Source organism: Rutilus rutilus (genome assembly GCF_951802725.1).
Source record: "Rutilus rutilus genome assembly, chromosome: 3".
NCBI lineage: Eukaryota > Metazoa > Chordata > Actinopteri > Cypriniformes > Leuciscidae > Rutilus > Rutilus rutilus.
In genome coordinates this window covers 36,732,608-36,750,820 of record NC_140211.1, presented here as the reverse complement: position 1 = coordinate 36,750,820, position 18,213 = coordinate 36,732,608, and the positions used below count along the sequence as shown (strand labels likewise).

Here is an 18,213-nt window from a genome sequence, read left to right as displayed (position 1 = left end):
GAGGTTTTTCCAGGCATAGACAAAAGCTGCCCCCCCCACACACACACACACACAAACAAATAACAAACACTCAAACAAGTGTGATGCACACAAATAAGCTGATGATTATTGTACAGAGCTATATGAGAGTTAGCTATATGAGAGTTATAAAAGGAATTTTAAATGAAAAGGATTTAATAACATGTTTGCGTTTGCCAGTGCCCTGGTAAGAAAGTTTGGCTTGACTTGCATTCTTTCCCCGCACCGCAGTGTAACGACAGGCCTACAGAGAAAGAGAACTATATAAACAGCGAGAAAACTGAACATTTCTAGCCCTAATTGTGCCGTTCAGCTGCACGCATTTGCTCTTGTATCACTTTTGTCCCTGAGCATTTAACAATGGCAAGGAAAACAAACATAATTAACCCTAAAAATACAACTTACTGAATCGACATATCTCAACAAAATCAGACAAAGAGCAGTGGATGTGGCGACGAATAGTGGTTAGTGTGTTTGTTTGGTTGTTTATAGTATTTCATTCAATTTGAAATGTCTATCTTTCTTTGATTTCACAGCAGTGGCATCTGGGACACATAACTCTTCCCCTTCACTCACTTTTTGCTCTTGTTTTCACTGCTTTTTGAATCCCTCTTTCAGTCCTCCTCCTGTCGTTCTACACGCCCTTAAATTCGCCCCTCTCCTCCGTTCCCTCACCGACTCGTTCTCTGTGCCTCTTTGAGAAGAAGGATGTGGGGTGATGTGTGCGTGTGGCATTTGGGGCTTCTGTTTTTGGGGTTAGGATGGGTGCATGGACAAAGCCAGACCAACTTCACAAGGTGAGTTTGTGTGTTTCTGTTGTGTACATTCTGTGGGAGACGTTAACATCTAAGATCTGGATATAAAACACATAAACGCAGTTTCCAGGAAACATTGATTGCAATGTTTCTCTGCAACCCTCATTTAGACAGGAAATACTTAATGTCCTGAAAAGTGTTGGTCAGTTTTAATTATTGTATTTTTCAAGTGAAGATAAGTTCAGTTCAGGATAATGTAGTTGTTTTTTTTTGTTTTTGTTTTCAGTATAAGGAACATTAGATTCTTCAGAGTATGCATTTTGTTTGCCATTGTCAATCTTTGTTATACAGTTATTCACAATTTTGCAATTACAAGAAACCTGAATTTGCATCAAGATGCAGGTTTGTTTATTATTAATATTATTGTTTAAATATTAGTTTAGTGAGAGTGTGTAATTTCTTGGTAACCATCACGTCAAAAAAAACTTTTTATATTTTACTTTCCCAGGGAATGCATGAACTGGTAAAATGATTTTTAATTGCACCATCACACAGCTCCTCACACGGCTATCAAATGATCTTATTTATAATACAAGAAAAAGAATTGTATTACTATGTACAGCCTGAGCTGAACACAGTGTGTATGCCACAAAAACAGCCACATTTGTTTCTTAATAATTGTTAAATTCATGCATTATTCTGCAGCCAGCCAATAAAAGCAACCGCAGTTTAATTACGCGATAGCTTTGATCAGTGTTGAAAGAGCAGGCACACGACACACGTCTGAATGCTGCCTGCATTTGAGTCAAAATATTTATAAATGCATGGTTTCGCATATCGAGTTCGGCATTCATGGCAGTCCTGGTTATGTAGTCACTCTGGTTATGGTGTGTGTGTGGTCCTGGTAAACCCTACTTTATGAGGACAAAATGTCCCCACAAAGATGGCAATATCCAAAATCCTTGTCCTTGTGGGGACATTTGTTGGTCACCACGAGGAAAACAGCTTATAAATCATACTAAGTAATGTTTGTTTTGGTTTTTTTTATGTAAAAATGCAGACAGTTTTCTGTGATGGGTAGCTTTAGGGGTCGGGTTAGTGTAAGGGGATGAAATATACAGTTTGAACAGTATAAAAATCATTATGTCTATGGAAAGTCCACATAAAACAAGAAAACAAGACGTGTGTGTGTGTGTGTGTGTGTGTGTGTGTGTGTGTGTGTGTGTTATGTATGTGACCTGAAATATGTGCTTCTGTAGCCCTATCTGTAACTTCATCTGAGCAATGGGCATGGCTGTTTATTTGGCTGTGATTTGTGTGCATTTCTTTCTAATATGACAGAACCAGGTTGGAACCAGCAGTATTAAGATATTGCAAAAAGAGGCACACACACTATAAATAGGGCCAGGATCCCAAAATAACCCACTGAAGAAGTATTCACAAACCAAATACAGGATTTTAATAATCAGTGATGTTTGTGACTACATGGTGCTGTTTAAGATCAAAATCAGCGAGATGACAAAACTGATATGTAATTTACAGTCAGTTTATTTACATATTAGGCTACTGTTAAAAATGTTGTGGTCAATATTGGATGTTTTTTTGAAAGAAACTCAAACTCAATATTTCTATAGCAAATCAATGCTGTTCTCCTGAACCTTTGCCATGGTCGGTGGCTGTAATGAAGCGCATGACAAAGGAGATACTCAAATCTTTAATCCAAGAATCGGAGGAAACATAACCATGAACACACTGACATCAAACAATGCAAGACCAGGGGCCTCATTAATAGAACTGTGCGTAGGATCCTTACTAAAAGTATACGTGCGCCCGAAAGCCAAAATGTATGGCAAAAAAAATATTCAGACTTATAAAAACGTGCGTACGCCAGAACCTGCGCAAAATTCCCATTATAAATCCCAGTCAGCGGAAGATTGTGCGCACATGCGTCTCCTCCCCGAAATAACCATATATGGAGCTTACAACGCCTAGTTTTACTATGCATATCCTCATCTGCATATCATTTGCATGCATATTCATCCACATGATACCACATTTAACCGTACAAGACATTAAGAAAATATGAGATACGGATGTGCCGTCACATTACATTAATAAAAATAATTTAGTAGCCTATCCTTGCCTTGTTTTCGAATAAATCAATCAAAATAGTGTAGGCTAAAATACATTTCAGAGTAAGTTTTTCCTCAATATTTTCCACTGGCCAAATTGTATTTTTAATGGATTTATATTTTTAATGGAAACAGATAGGCCTTGTTGTGCATTATTTGCACGAAAATATTTTCTCAGACAATCTGCTATTAGATTGTTAGATCGTAGTTAAAACATTAAAACACAACATGCCACAGGAAAAGTGTTCAAAAGTATCGCATCCGCTACAAATATTTATATTTATTGAATATAAATGTTTTTTGCAACTTCTCAGTAATGATTTCATGTAATTTAAGTGTTAAACTCCATTAATTAGAATGGCATATTTAATCTAAATGTTTAGCCTATATCAGAAGTAAAACATAGTTTTAAATCATTCTTTATTTATTTAAACTGTTATTGTGAGCCTGCACTGTGTTAATGATTAGGACTCATAATTAAGATTTACAGTTTTCCTTTATCCAATCTGCCATTAGATAATGCGTCAGTTTCACTAAACGGCCCAACGCGCTTCGCTGGCGCGGACATTTAAGAATGGATGGATGTTTGCTTGAAGTGATAGGCTTGGTGAGGGAAATTATATTTGTATTTATCTTTATGTATATGTATAATTTTCTTAAAATGTTGTGTCTAAAAGTGACCAAAAAGACTCCAGCTCACCATCGGTGTCGCCAAACTGCTCCATCTCCAAAATTGTACGCATGGGTCAGTTTGCGTGCAGGTGCGCAAATTTTCCCGTCAAGTTTGTTTTTATAAATTACAACTTATGCGTCGGAAGTGGCGTAGGCTACGCCTCTTTCAGGGCGTGTTTTGTGCGTACGCAACGGTTATATGTGAGGCCCCTATGGTGAGGCCCCAGTAACTGACAGACACTGAGGGATTAAATACATGGGCAAACAAAGAAGCTAACAAAATAATTAACGAAACACCCCTGAACTGAGGACTCAAATCAATCTGTAACCATGGAAACCAGTAGGCAGGGGATGAGGATGACAGAACGGACTCAGGAACATTAGCCTACTCACTGGAACTGACTCGGGAAGATGACTCACTGTAAGCATTGTGACCATTTGTCTTGGCAATGCTGTAATCCTTCGACCTCGAGACACTGTGATTTGTATTGGCAGGTCTTTGTATTCTGTCACAGTCAGTGGCTGTAATGAAGCGCACCACGAAGGAGATACTCAAAATAAATCTTTAATCCAAGTATCAAAATAATAACCAGGAGAATAACTCAGAAAACATAACCACAAACACACTGACATCAAACAATGCAAGACCAGGAACTGACAGACACTGAGGGATTAAATACATGGGCAAATAAAGGAGCTAACAAAATAATTAACGAAACACACCTGAACTAGGCTATTATGCTTAAAACGGATTAGTTTTTCCTTTGAGTTTCCCCCATACAGACAACACCACTGTAAAACGATCCCCATTCAGGCGGATCCGCAAAAACGACTAAAAACGCTGTATTCTGCTGCCAACACTATCCGAACACATAATATGCATGTGCATTACGTCATCGTTTTCAGAGATTCACGTTTTTTGTTGTTTACACTGAAACCATTTTCAAAAACTTGCACTTTGAAACCCGTTTTTAAAAGTTTGTGTTTTCAGCCACCCAAAACGCCGCTGTCGTGTAAATGAACGGCCAAAACGCATAAAAAGTTTTACGTTTTTAGTTGAAAGCGGTATCGTGTAAACAGCCCCTCAGACATTAACAGAAAAACAGGTAGAAAACAAACTCAAAATGTGACAACTTTCTATTCATCAAAGTGTCACATTTCCAAAAATATTAAACTGTTTTCAACATTTAGCTGTTTTGAAAATTCGGATTTGCCATCACGGGAATTAATTTAAAATCTATTAAAATAGAAAACAATCATTTTAAACTGTAATAATATTTCACAAAGTTACTATTTTTCCTGTATTTCGGATCAAATAAATGCAGTATTGGTGAGGATAAGAGACTTCTTTCAAAAACATTAAAAACTTAAAACCTACCCCAAACTTTTGAACGGTAAAGTCATTAATTCATTTTGTTTATTAAGATATTACTGCATTAAACATAAATGTATCCCTTCCTATTCCTCCATCATGCTCTCCAGGCCCATATTCCTGTGTGGTGGCCATTTGGTGACAGACTCGGGGTTTGTGGCTAGTGAGGGTTTCCCCTCTCATTACAAACCAAACTCCAAATGCACCTGGTACATCACAGTAAGTCCATCACCTTCAGTCTCTGTAACAGTATATTCCAGACAATATATTTTGATCACGTCTCCTCTCCCATCAGGTCCCAGAAGGTCATGTTGTGATGGTCCAGTTCAGGATCTTTGATCTAGAGGCGGATCCCACCTGCCGCTTTGACTATGTGGATGTCTATAATGGACACTCATACACGGTGCAGAAACTGGGCCGGTTCTGTGGGACGTTCCGACCCGGAGCCCTCATCTCCACCTCCAACACCATGATGTTGGAGATGGTGTCTGATGCCAGCACAGGAGGAAGAGGATTCCTGGCTTATTTCAGTGGGGGGAAACCACATGTTGATGGTAGGATGACTCTAGGTCCAGTTTTATCTCTGATAGTACAATCCAGACCTAGTTTTTAGCATCTGACTTAATGTTGGTCACAGTTTCATTTTGCAAATATGTTTTATCCCTAAAAATCCCCAAATGGTGTGTGTGATTCCTATTTATATCATTATTTGGAACCATTCATAAGTGGAACTGTTAATTTTTTGATTGAATTCAAATGTAGTGTCACATGATCCTTCAGAAATCATTCTAATATGCTGATTTGCTGCTCTAGAAACACTTCATATTATCAATGTTAAAAACAGTTGTGCTGCAATTTTTTTCTGAATTCTCTGATAAACAGAAAGTTCCAAAGAACATTTGGAATTTGGAATAGAAAGCTATTGTAACATTTTGATCAATGTATGCATCCATGCTGAATAAGTATACTTCTATCAACAGCAACAAAATCAATCTAATACATACTAGAATTGAAATAGAATTGTTTCATTCCAATTCTCGTCCCACTCCCTATTCCCTTCAGAGAATCAGTTTTGTGGTGGCAGACTGACGAAGCCTCAGGGTTCAGTGAAGACACCGAACTGGCCGGAATCTGATTACCCAGCAGGCATCAGCTGCTCTTGGCACATATCTGTGGAGCCCAACATGGTCAGCCTGCAAAGATCATTTCACAGCTCCTTTTCTCTTGCATTTGTCTCATCTACTCTCAATCTGTTGAGTTATTAGCAACCATTAAGTCATCAGAGAAGGAATCATATTTAGGTTTACTAGAGACGTGCTGCTATGAGATTTTGAGTATGTGTGTGTATTTGGATGAATCTGAACTCTAGTGTGTGTTCATGATGACAGCAAACAGTATATGGCAGAGTATGTGAAAGACCTCATTCAGAGAAAGTGCATAAGGTGGGACCTGGAAAGAGAGAGGGCAGGAAAAGTGCATGAAAGGGCCTTTATATCTTTATAAGAAAATTAGCTTTTTTTCTTGTGTGTGTGTGTGTAAAACCCTATGTTATGGGGACAAAATGTCCCCACGTTGATGGAAATATCTGAAATCTCTCTCCTTGTGGGGACATTTTTTGGTCCCCATGAGGAAAACAGCCCTTACAAAAAGTTAACAATAAGTTTCTTCAAGTGTGCTATTGGTATACTTATTTTAAACTAAAAATAAGGATGTATACTTTCAGTCTGATTTCTCAGAAATATACTTTATGTACTTCTCAGAAATATATATAAAAAAAATTATTCAGGTATACTTGACTTATAGAAATATATTTCTATATTTCTATATCTATATTCTATATTTTACAGAAAGGTCTAAGTATATTTGGCCTATACTTATAGTCAATCTTTAGATTATATAATTAAGTATTCTAAGTATGCTTGGCTTGTAGTTGTGTTTACTCTGTTGATTGAGTAGCCTATTAAATACTTTTTTCACATAGATTTACTGTCTTAAAAACTTACATTGTTTGAAAATATTGATTTATTAGGAAAACAGATATGTAGGACTGTGCAAGCTTTGGGGGTATTGATGGATGCGATCTACTCCTTCAATGTTTTGATCATCGCTCCCTAGTTCAGTAGTCAGGGCATTTTAAGGACTCTCAATCGCAAAATCCTACCAGTGCACTGAAACGTTCGCTTAAAAGCCCCACAATGCACCGTGAAAGCCAGGGAGCATCAAAGCGCGAAACATAAATCATGTGAGCCAACTCACTACACATAATGACGCTCGATAGATGATTTTTATAATACAAACCATTATTTAATTGTATTACAGCATATACATCACTAGACAGGTAATGAACATAATCTAGCTAACATTTATCATTTATTTATCGCTGAAATGTTGCACATATAAATAACAAGTATTATAATGTCCTTTAAATAAAATTAACAAATTGTGTCAGAAAGATATCAGTTCTGCTGTTGTTCATAAATACCAGTATGAGGACGTTGTCACGTCGCCGGAAATAGAGTCATCAGTGTCCCAATGTGTAGTGAGCCAGGGTCCTTACTGTCCTCACCAGTGCCTGAATTTGTGTACACGATATACTAATTCATTACCTGGGAATCTAGGGAGCTGATTAAGACGCACCCGTAGTCTTTGACAAAAACACAATTTTCTCAGCTTTTTGTTCAGTGAGGTTTTTTTTAATGTTTTTTTTCATTCAAGTGTTGATAAAGTTAGCTTGAAGCTAGAATAAAATGTTTGTTTATTTATTTATTTTAGCAGAGCCTCTGTTATTTCTTTTGATATATTGCATGTTCAGATATTAATACAACAACATTTTCTGGGGGCATTTAGTTAGTGAGTTAATTTAGTTAGTGCGAATTGGACCCTAATCTAAAGTGTGACCATAAACGGTAAATTATAAGTACGATATTAAGTTCACTTAATGAAAACTTTCAAGTATACTTGCAGTATAAGACTACCAAACTATTACTTTACTGAGAGTTTCCACTATATTTTTCAACACGGAAGTAAGGTGTTTTCTGTGAATTCTGACGTATTAGCCGCTATAGTGAAATAACGAGAAGAATATATCAAAGTGCAGTAAACTGTAAAACTGTTTGCACTACAAACCAATGTGTTTATTAAGATGTGGATACTTCAAAGTCTACTTTCATAAACTAATAAATGTGCTACAAGTGTTTAACTAGTATCAGTATACCTATAAGTTCACTTGTAGTAGTTGCAGTACAAACGAAAAACTTAAGGTTTAGGTAAAAAAAATGGATGCCCTTCTCTCGCTAACTTCCCTCACTTTTGGTTCACTCAAATGTACATCATTGCTTACGTTGCACTAGTGCCCACTACTGCCGGGACACTTGAAATGTGTTTAAATGGAACGTGCTGAGTCCTTTATCAGTGGAATCCGCAATGGAGCTGATTTATTATTTAAAAAAAATTGTTTTACTTTCCATTCTATAGGCCTGCATGTATGCTTGGGCAGTTGCAGAAAATGAAAAAAATTACACAAACAAAAATGATAATCATACAATAAACTATAAATGTGTTAAAAAAAAACAGTCCGCTTAAAGGAGAACTCCGGTCAATTTTAACATTGAGCTCATTTTTTTGTACATTTGGAGCGCACATACCTGTATTTACATCCTGTTTTCGGTCGAAGTCCACAGTAATCGATTGTCGAGTTCACGCGCATAGGTTTAGTACCTATGATCACGCGCGTGAACTCGACAATCGATTACTGTGGACTTCGACCGAAAACAGGATGTAAATACAGGTATGTGCGCTGGCTGAATAAACATCATTTTTTATATATTTCTTTCACATCTACTGTAGTCAGATTCAGCCGCGTTCACTCAGAAGGAATCACTCACATGACCTGTGCACTTGTAATGACACATCAAGGATGTTAAGAGGCTAAAAGCAGGTTTAAAACCTCCCCCATTGAAGTCAACAGGGTGCAAATTTTAAAACGAGGATAACACGGTGTAGGCAACACCGATTTTTGTCGTTGTTCTCTGTACTGACAGCACTCCAAATGTACAAAAAAATGAGCTCAATGTTAAAATTGACCGGAGTTCTCCTTTAAGGTAGCTACAATTATTATGCGGTTAAATGTCTAAATAACTCCAATATCATACACTAGATTGTGTGGAGTGGGGGTAGACTCGCTCCCTCAGTGTCGAGGTTCTGTCCAAATGAACTTTCCTCTCTCACTTGAGACTTCAAAATGGCGGGGATTCAAAATGTCAAATGGCAGGGATTCCCCCGAAGGGAAGTTTGTGAGTGTATGTCTAAATGTGGAGTTAAACACAGCCTTGAACTTCACTTAAAGTCCCCCTGTGGTGAAAATCAAGCTTTTATTGTCGTTTATATGTTGCTGGTGTATCTGACGTCACAAACTACCTTGTAACCAATCATGTCAACGTGTGATCTTCAACTAGTGAAACTCTGAGCTGATGCGAGTGAATGGAGGCGGGGCTAATTTGCATATTCATAGAACCGCATATACTAAATGAAGCAAGGGTGTAGAGTTACATTCAAGCAATTTTAAGGCATGAAAAAAAAAAGTTTAAATATGTCATTTTGGTGATCAAAGATTCGTTTTAAGGGATACAATTATTGACCACAGGGGTCAATATGATTTACTAAATGAACCTGAAGTATACTTATTTTTTGTAAGGGATCTTATAAATCATAGTATGTGATGTGTGTGGTTTTTTTAAATGTAAAAGTGCCTAAAGTTTTCTGTGATGGGTAGGTTTAGGGGATAGAATATACCCTTTGTACAGTATTAAAATCGTTTTGTCCTTATAAACCCTACGTTATGAGGAAAAAATATCCCCACAAAGATGGCAATATCCAAAATCATTGTCCTTGTGGGGACATTTGTTGGTCCGCATGAGGAAAATAGCTTTTAAAATGGTGGTGTTTTTTGAAAATGTAAAAATGCAGAAAGTTTTCTGTGATGGGTAGCTTTATGGGTCGGGTTAGTGTAAGAGGAGAGAATATACAGTTTGTACAGTAAAAAAAACATTATGTCTATGGAAGGTCACCATAAAACATGAAAAAACAACGTGTGTGTGTGTGTGTGTGCCCAGGTGATTGAGGTTAAGTTTGAGAAGCTGGACTTGGAATTAGACACATACTGTCGTTATGACTACGTGGCCCTGTTCAACGGGGGAGAGACTGATGACTCTCGTCGTATTGGCAAATTCTGTGGAGATACGGTTCCAGAGTGAGTACAAACTCTATTCATACACTACAACACTGAGTCCTTCAAACTTCATTCTAAGGACAGAGTATTTTGTAATTTATCTACACAGGAAAAGGATGTTGTTGTTTTCTGCAAGGTCAGTCATCCTAAGGGAAGCTATAGTGGAAGAATGTGCTTCCCAATTAGGACACAGGGAAGGTCCATGAAGCCCTTTATTCAAGTGCTGATAATGTTGGATATTAAGTATTTTCATTGCACTGTAAAGTGTAAATAGTGTTAGATGCTATTTATACTTAGCTCAAAATGTGGCAAATACTATTTGCACCTCAAGAGTATTGTAGTACATTATAAAACAGTATGTAATAATCACATATTAAATCATAATTGGAAGCTGCCTTATTGGGACCTTACTGATCCCTATCCCTAAAGCCCTACATCTACCACTAATCATACTGAACCTGCTGATCAGTAAAGGTGTCCTCGAAGGTCAAGGGAAGGAGCTACGGTTTTGAACGTGGTAACAGTATGAGCTGCACTTGTCACGGTTTCAATTTCAAGTATAGGCCTATTTAAAACCTGTTAAACTCTTTCCCCTGGTTTCACAGATCTTAAATCTTGCATTTAAAAACTGATATTATACATAGATCATGCTATCCTTTACTAATAGTGATGTTAAACACATTTAAGGCTTAATATTAGGAAGTGTGCATTGTGCAATAAAGAAGAACTCCAAATAAAGTTTAATTATATTTATATCAGTAAGTCTCAAGTGATATGTCAGTAAATATGTTAATGGATTTGTGGTATGCTTAGTATGAAAGAAATGTATTTTAAATACATTTTGGTATAGGTTTTTATCACTAGGGTAGTTCTTATAAATATGTTTAAGATTATGTTCACCTAACTGATCCAGTCCTATAGCTTAACAAAAGCTGCTTTATTTTACAAGGAGCTGGCTGCCAACATGTTGAGATCACTTCTGTTTATGGACATTTTCAATCATTAAATGAATTTTGGTTGACTGCTAATAGCACAATACCCAAAAACTATTGCTTTGCATGATGCTGCATCCACGCCACTAGGTGGCAGCATAAATCCAAGACAACTGCCATAACGTAACATAACATAAAGGGCAAAGCAACATATCTTAAAAATGGACTGTTGGTTGCCTCAATATTCAGATAATCAATATTAAGGAATCCGTGTGTAATTGTGCTTTTTTCAGATTCATCAGATCCCATTTAGATGTGTTTCTTATAGAGAGGGCTCACATAAAACATGTTCTTGTGTCCAAAAACATATGGACCGAGTGTAGCGGAATGAAGCAAGATGTCTTGAGATTTTGTTAGGACATGCTACCCTAAAAACACAACACTAATGGTGTAAGATGTTTTAAAAAAAACACATGAGTTAGGATGCAATGACTAAACATATAAACAACAAAAACAGAAATGTCTGACTGCACCTCTAAGACTGCTGCTATAATAGAAATAATTGAATCTAGAGAGTTCTGCAGTGATGGCATATTTTTGTAGGCCAGCCCGGAAGCATCACCATGGTTTCCATGGCTAACAAAAAGCCAGTATGATTTTTCCATTGGCTTTTGGATTATTGCAGAAAGTAAGCTCCATGACCAACAAAAGTTTATGATTCTTACACGTTCTGTTCATTAAGATAATTAAAAAAAATAAACACAACTTGTATTTGAAGCTTAAATACAATCGGCAAGCTAAAGTGGCTATGCCACAGTCACACAACTTCAACATCACCACCACTAAGCTTCCAACAACTCTTTCCATCTTTATTTAAAATCTACAAGTTGGAACATTTGAGTTAGAAAAGTTTGCAAATGCACAAGTATAATCACAACGAGAGTATAAAAGTGGACGAGTGCGTAGATACGTTTACCTGGGGTGCGTTTCCCAAAGCCAACTATGGTCGCAAGTTCCGACATTACCAATAGAGTTCCATGGAACTTGCGACCATAGTTGGCTAACAATGCTTTTGGGAAACGCACCCGTTTGGTATGATGATGTTTAATGCTCCTACAACCTTTGAAGTCCCATTTAGCAGGTTTGTTTCAGGATACGTAAACACTTAAAATGTTATGTCATTAAATAAAACATGAAAATATCTTGAGCTTGTGTTAACCACAGAACTTTTTTCAGGCATTTAACCAAAAACACATTCAATAAAACCCATTGACTTTGGGGCGATGGATCCGGAAGTTCAAAAAGGCTAACTTGTTTCCGGGTTTTAGGAATCATTCCTGCAGCACTCTGTAATTGTTATTTGAAATAATTGTAATAATGCTCTTTATATCTCTGCTAGTGTGGTTGTGACCAATGGAAATGAGTTGCTGGTGCACTTTGTATCGGATCTGAGTGTGACGGCTGCAGGCTTCATGGCTCACTACAGGAGTATTCCCAAAAGCTCCCGCACACCCACAGCTGGCCTGGAAAGAGCACATGGGCCAAGAGTCGACGTTACACCTACTAAACCCACCACTCAACCAGCCAGACCTAAACCTAAAACTAAGCCTAGTAGGCCGACACCAAAAGCTCCCTCAAGACCACCTAAACCTGTACCACCCAGACCAACTCCTAAGCCAAGATCAAAGCCCGCACCCAAGCCCAAACCAGTCAGACCAGCAACAAGATCTGGGTCTAGAGTCTCACCAAAACCTGCGACGAAGCCCACACCTAAGCCCGCAACTAAACCTCAACCAAAACCAACAAGTACCACGACAAAGCCAAAAGTAAAGCCTGGCGTCAAACCAACACCAAAGCCAAAGACCAATCCCATCGCAAAACCTGGGAACAAAACAACAAAAGCAGGTACAAATGCTTATATGTGTGACAGAGCAACATTTCGTTTTCCCTTGCGTGTGCTAGACTACATGTTTATGTTTATGATTTTATCGGTTTCTTTCAAGTCCCAGTGGGTAACCCACTGTGTTCCCTACCATGCAAGAGAATAGGCACTCTCCTGACCCGCTTCTGCCCCAGTCATTTTGGTGAGTTGCTTCATTTCTGTCTCTTTTATCCTGCTATTTCTGTCTACTTCATTCTCCCCTAATTGCCTGTCACAGACACGGGCCCCTGGGGCTTTTCTGCAGACTCACAGGAAGATGTGAGGCTTCTAGTGCAGCCGGCTGTTCGCATCGTAATGATGGAGTAAATCTTAGAGCCGTGCTTACAGCAAATAAGCTACTGTAACTGTCAAGATGCAAAACTATAATAACAACAATATTCATCTTTTTATTATTAATTACTTTAATAATTACGTTTAATGTTCCATTCCTTTAATGTTAAATATTTATAATGAATTATTACTAAGAAATAATTTTGGTTGATTTTTTGTTGTTGTATTGGAATCAGAAGCATGCAATTGGAAAAAGAAGCAACTTCTCTGTTTGTCTCTCCAACAGTGTTGACTGGTAAAGTGACATCAGTGATCCCAGGATCTCAAGGCAGTGCTAAAGTTGAGGTGTCTGTCATAAAGGTCTATAAGGCAGGTAGACTTCAACTGAGAAAAAGAGGACCCACCACGTCTGCCACACTGACAGCTACGTGCATGAAGTGTCCAGCACTGCATAAAGGTGAAAGAAACACACACACACGGTTCGCTATTTTTGTGGGGACTCTCCATAGACGTAATGGTTTTTAAACTGTACAAACTGTATATTCTGTCCCCTTACACTAACCCTACCTCTAAACCTACCCATCACACTAAACTTTCTGCATTTTTAGATTTTCCAGAAAAACTCATTCTGTATAATTTATAAGCTTGTTTCGTCATGGGGACCTCAATTTAGGTCCCCACAGTGACACAAGTCTCCTAGCCTGGCAAGCCAGACCTACATCAAGATGTTAGGTCTGGCAACTCACCATAGACACGGCTCAATCCGAGGGGCGGGATAAACGGCTGTCTTTCAAATTCCCTCTGCACGCAATAGGACAGCGCTTCAACCAACCAGAGCGTTTTCCCAACAGCGGAGCTAACGTTAGTTGATAGATTCAACTTTTGCCATATCTGGCCGGCAAAACTACGAACACATCTTCCTTTTTTAAGAATGACTTAAGTGCCGTTCTTTGTTCTTTTCTCAAAGGAAAGTTTAACCCCAAGTCCTCCAGAGTCGCGGCCAAAGCCGATTCGAAAGACCGCTGTTCGTCATCAGCCATTCTTTGTTTTCAAGTAGCAGGGAATTCACCATAAACGGAATTCACACGGAACCGTCACAACTCTGACGTCATTATGTTAAGCCCGCCCACCGACTCTATACACGATGTGATTGGCCTGACCAAGAGTTTGGTTTTTCCAGCTCGAAAGTCAACAGAGAGTTTTTGCTGCCTCTAGGGTGCGTCTAGATTTCTAGGCTACAAGTCTCCATGAGTCTGTGAACATTCAGCTTGAAGTCCCTAACGGGATAGAAAAACATGAACACACACACACACACAAACAAGCAGTCTTGCATGACTCATTTTCTATTACATGTACGACATTTAAGAATGTGTCACTGGTTTGTATTTTTGAACATTTCACTGACCTTAATGGTTTAATAATCATTATGAATTTACTTCATAGGAGTGAACTATGTGCTGATGGGCCAGGTGAATGACGAAGGCCTTGGCGTTCTGACCCCATCCAGCTTTGCCCTTCAGCATAAGACAGTGCATGACAAAGCACTGGCCAACCTCGCAAAGAAAACATGCTGACCTCACAAACACTGACTACAATCCCACTCTGGTTTATTTTAATCATAACATCAAAGTCAGGCAGGCAAAAGCCAAATTGAATAAACTAAATCCTTATATGGATTTAGCATCTTTTTATATAACTGGAGGCGCAATATACGAGTTAGAGTCAATATTCTAATGCCAAGAGAACCGAAGATTCAGAAATATGTGGTATTTTATGCGTCATAACAGAATCTTTCAGTCATATTCAGGGTATAAAGTACAGGGTGAAATTTGACAGTTTATGATTATTGTGTTTGTTTTATTAGGTCTGTTAAATGTACTATGCAAACATTTTGATATGGCAATGTATTCACTATAAATTATAATGCTCCTTTAATTAAAGATGGTAAAACATATCTGAATTATGTTTTGAATCAAAATTTTGAGTTTTAATCATAAATAACTTTTTTCTTCTTGTATAGTCTTTGATAAGTGTATTATTTGCAGAATAATACTAAACAATAAATGTTATTCATAACTACACTATATTTCAAAAGTTTGTGGTTAGTCTCTTATTCTCAGCATTATTTGATAAAAATACAGAAAATTACTTTTTTCTATTTTAATGTCTTCAGTGTCACATGATCCTTCAGAAATCCTTCTGATATGATGATTTGCTGCTCAATACATTTTTTCTTATCATTATCAATGCTGAACACAGTTGCATTTTAATATATTTGTGGAAGCAATGATACTTTTTTTAATCAGGATTATTTGATGAATAGAAAGTTCAAAAGAACAGCATTTATTTGGAATAGAAAACTATAAGTGTCGTCTCTTTTTGATCAATTTAATGTGTCCATGCTGAATAAAAATTATTTAAAAAAAAACTGAGTGAACAAAAAACTTTTGAAGGGTAGTGTATGTAATTTTTCTTATCACACCACTGTTGACTACTTACAGCATCTGTAAAAACAAGCATGTCATGGCATGTATGTTTTGACAACAAGGTGCAAAAAGCCACAAAGGATTTCCTCCTTGAACTAAGTGTTCCAGGCCAAGAGAAAACAAACAGCTGTATGTCTCCATCAAGTGGACACTTCTCGAACGAGGTGCTGTGTTTAGTGTCTGCAGTGAGCTGGAAAAGAGCCAAAACAGAGAGCAACGGAAAATGTATTCCTCAGTTCCTTTCACTTTTACATTCGAGGTATCTGCCCCACACTATTGTCTACCACTATTGTCTGAGGTCACTGCTGCATATCCTGGATAAATGCTTGTGTTTTGATGTTTCATTTTGTAAAGCATGTATATACAATAGAAGCAGACAGACACAGGTACAGGGTGGGGGTGGGGGGGGGGTTTGTGACATAAGAGTCCCAGCCGCTCCTGTTACTTAGCATTCGTCAATCACACACACACACACGGATATGCAAATACAGGCAAATACACCTGCAAACCTGGAAATGTTGACATTACATCCTGCTCTCAAAGGACTTCTCAGCTTAATGTTGAACTCAAACCAGTCACAAGTCGCACGGGTATATTTGTGGCAATAGCCAACAATACATTGTATGGGTCAAAATGATAGATTTTTCTTTTATGCCAAAAATCATTAGGATATTACGTAAAGATCATGTTCCATGAAGATATTTTGTAAATTTCCTACCGTAAATATATAATTTTAGTAAATATATGCAGCACAAGCGCGAACATAAATGGACAGCTTTCAGATGATGTATAAATCTCAATTTCATAAAAATGGCCCATGTGACATATGAATAAACTAATGAGGGGAAAAACCAGGGTCACATTTGAATAAAATAATGATGGAAAAAAAACATTTACAGAGGTGATTTACCATTTCAATTTATTGATCTCTAGTTTTCATCTCTTGATACAGTTGAAACAGAACAAAAACCCATATATATTAATATACATTACATCATATGTTATATTCTCAAGTTTCGTGTTCAAGCCTATATTAGCATGATCTACAGAAGTAAACCATGATTATATTCACACTCCAGCAGTGGGCATACAGCAAAGTTTCCAGTGCATTAATAATATAATCTATCTTCTCCCCTGAGAACTACAACTGTTCCAGACAAACTCTTCTAGAACTAGAATTTCTACACAACCTGTTTTAAACACGCTTATTAAATATTCATATTTTGGTGTTTTCTCCAGAGCGCATATATTTGATAAGGTCTAGTCTGTACATTTGATCTGTAGAGTATAACTGCATATACTTTATTACAGATGTGAGGTGTTCGCAAAAGGACAGCAACATGTCAGAGCTGCATGATAGGGACGGTCCAACAATGCTGTAACTTTCCGATTTGAAAAAGTTGTCCAATTTTGTAGACAATGTTAAAACATGATAAAAATGTACATCGGTTCCCTTTCAAGATCACAGATTAGCGCAGAAACGTTTGTGCAAATCATATAATCTGTCTAGATTTTAATTCTACGCTTGTGCAACAATCTCATCAAAGAATACAAATAGTATGAAGTATGAGGCTTTACAAAGTTATTAATGAATAATGAATGACAAAATACATGAATATGTCGTCACACCTATTGCAACTATTCGGCCTGCCTGACTTTGAAAATAAGAGACATTAAAACGTTTTTGACAGCTACAACATCTGATTCATCAATGACCTCAATTTGTCATTCACAGACACAGAAAGACACGTTCACACGGAAATTCACAAATTTGTAAGACCACACCATACTCTCGGACTAAATAACCTGCACGTTTCACACGCTCTCATAAGAGCACCACTTGCTCGAAGCGTCTGATTGGTTGAAGGGAAATTCAACCAGTGACAACTCAAGGCTGTATAACTGAAGTTAATAACGATAATATCTACCACAGACATTTTTGTGTCCTCAAAACTGGCCTCCAGTAAAAACAGTACTTGCTGATATGTTTTTCAACAATATGGCTTAATTTTTCACCTTTCTGTCCTCCTGCCAAGGCCTTCAACCAAATGTCAAGTCATTGAGAAGTGTATACAATCAATAGCAATGCATAGTTACAGTATACAGTATTTCAACTGAAATCTTGTGTTACCACCTATGCTGTCACATCTTAATTAAGGTCTATAACTGATAGTAATGATAAAGTCAAAATGCAATGTTCATTTAAAACTGTGAAAGGTTGTGTCGTTTGTGGTGTAAAGCGGCACTAAACCCCACCCCTCTCATTTCCCTTAGCCTCAAACACTTTGGCTGAAGCTCTTTGTGTTTGTCTGCATTTCCTGTTTAAAGGGTTTGTTAAAAAGAGGGAGGAAATGTAAGTGGGCGGATGAGAGAAAAAGCTAGATAGACAGACACAGACATAGAGAAT

General features: G+C 37.6%; 1 protein-coding gene across 1 annotated transcript; it reads left to right on the top strand.

Moving 5' to 3' along the window:
- Positions 1-684: 684 nt before the first annotated feature.
- On the top strand, positions 685-15,410 carry pcolceb (procollagen C-endopeptidase enhancer b). The gene is made up of 9 exons (XM_084404949.1): positions 685-815; positions 5,060-5,168; positions 5,245-5,503; positions 6,012-6,136; positions 10,061-10,197; positions 12,508-13,013; positions 13,112-13,192; positions 13,607-13,777; positions 14,764-15,410. The coding sequence occupies exons 1-9, from the start codon at positions 727-729 to the stop codon at positions 14,892-14,894; spliced, it is 1,608 nt and encodes a 535-aa protein (XP_084261075.1). The 5' UTR covers positions 685-726; the 3' UTR covers positions 14,895-15,410.
- Positions 15,411-18,213: the final 2,803 nt, after the last annotated feature.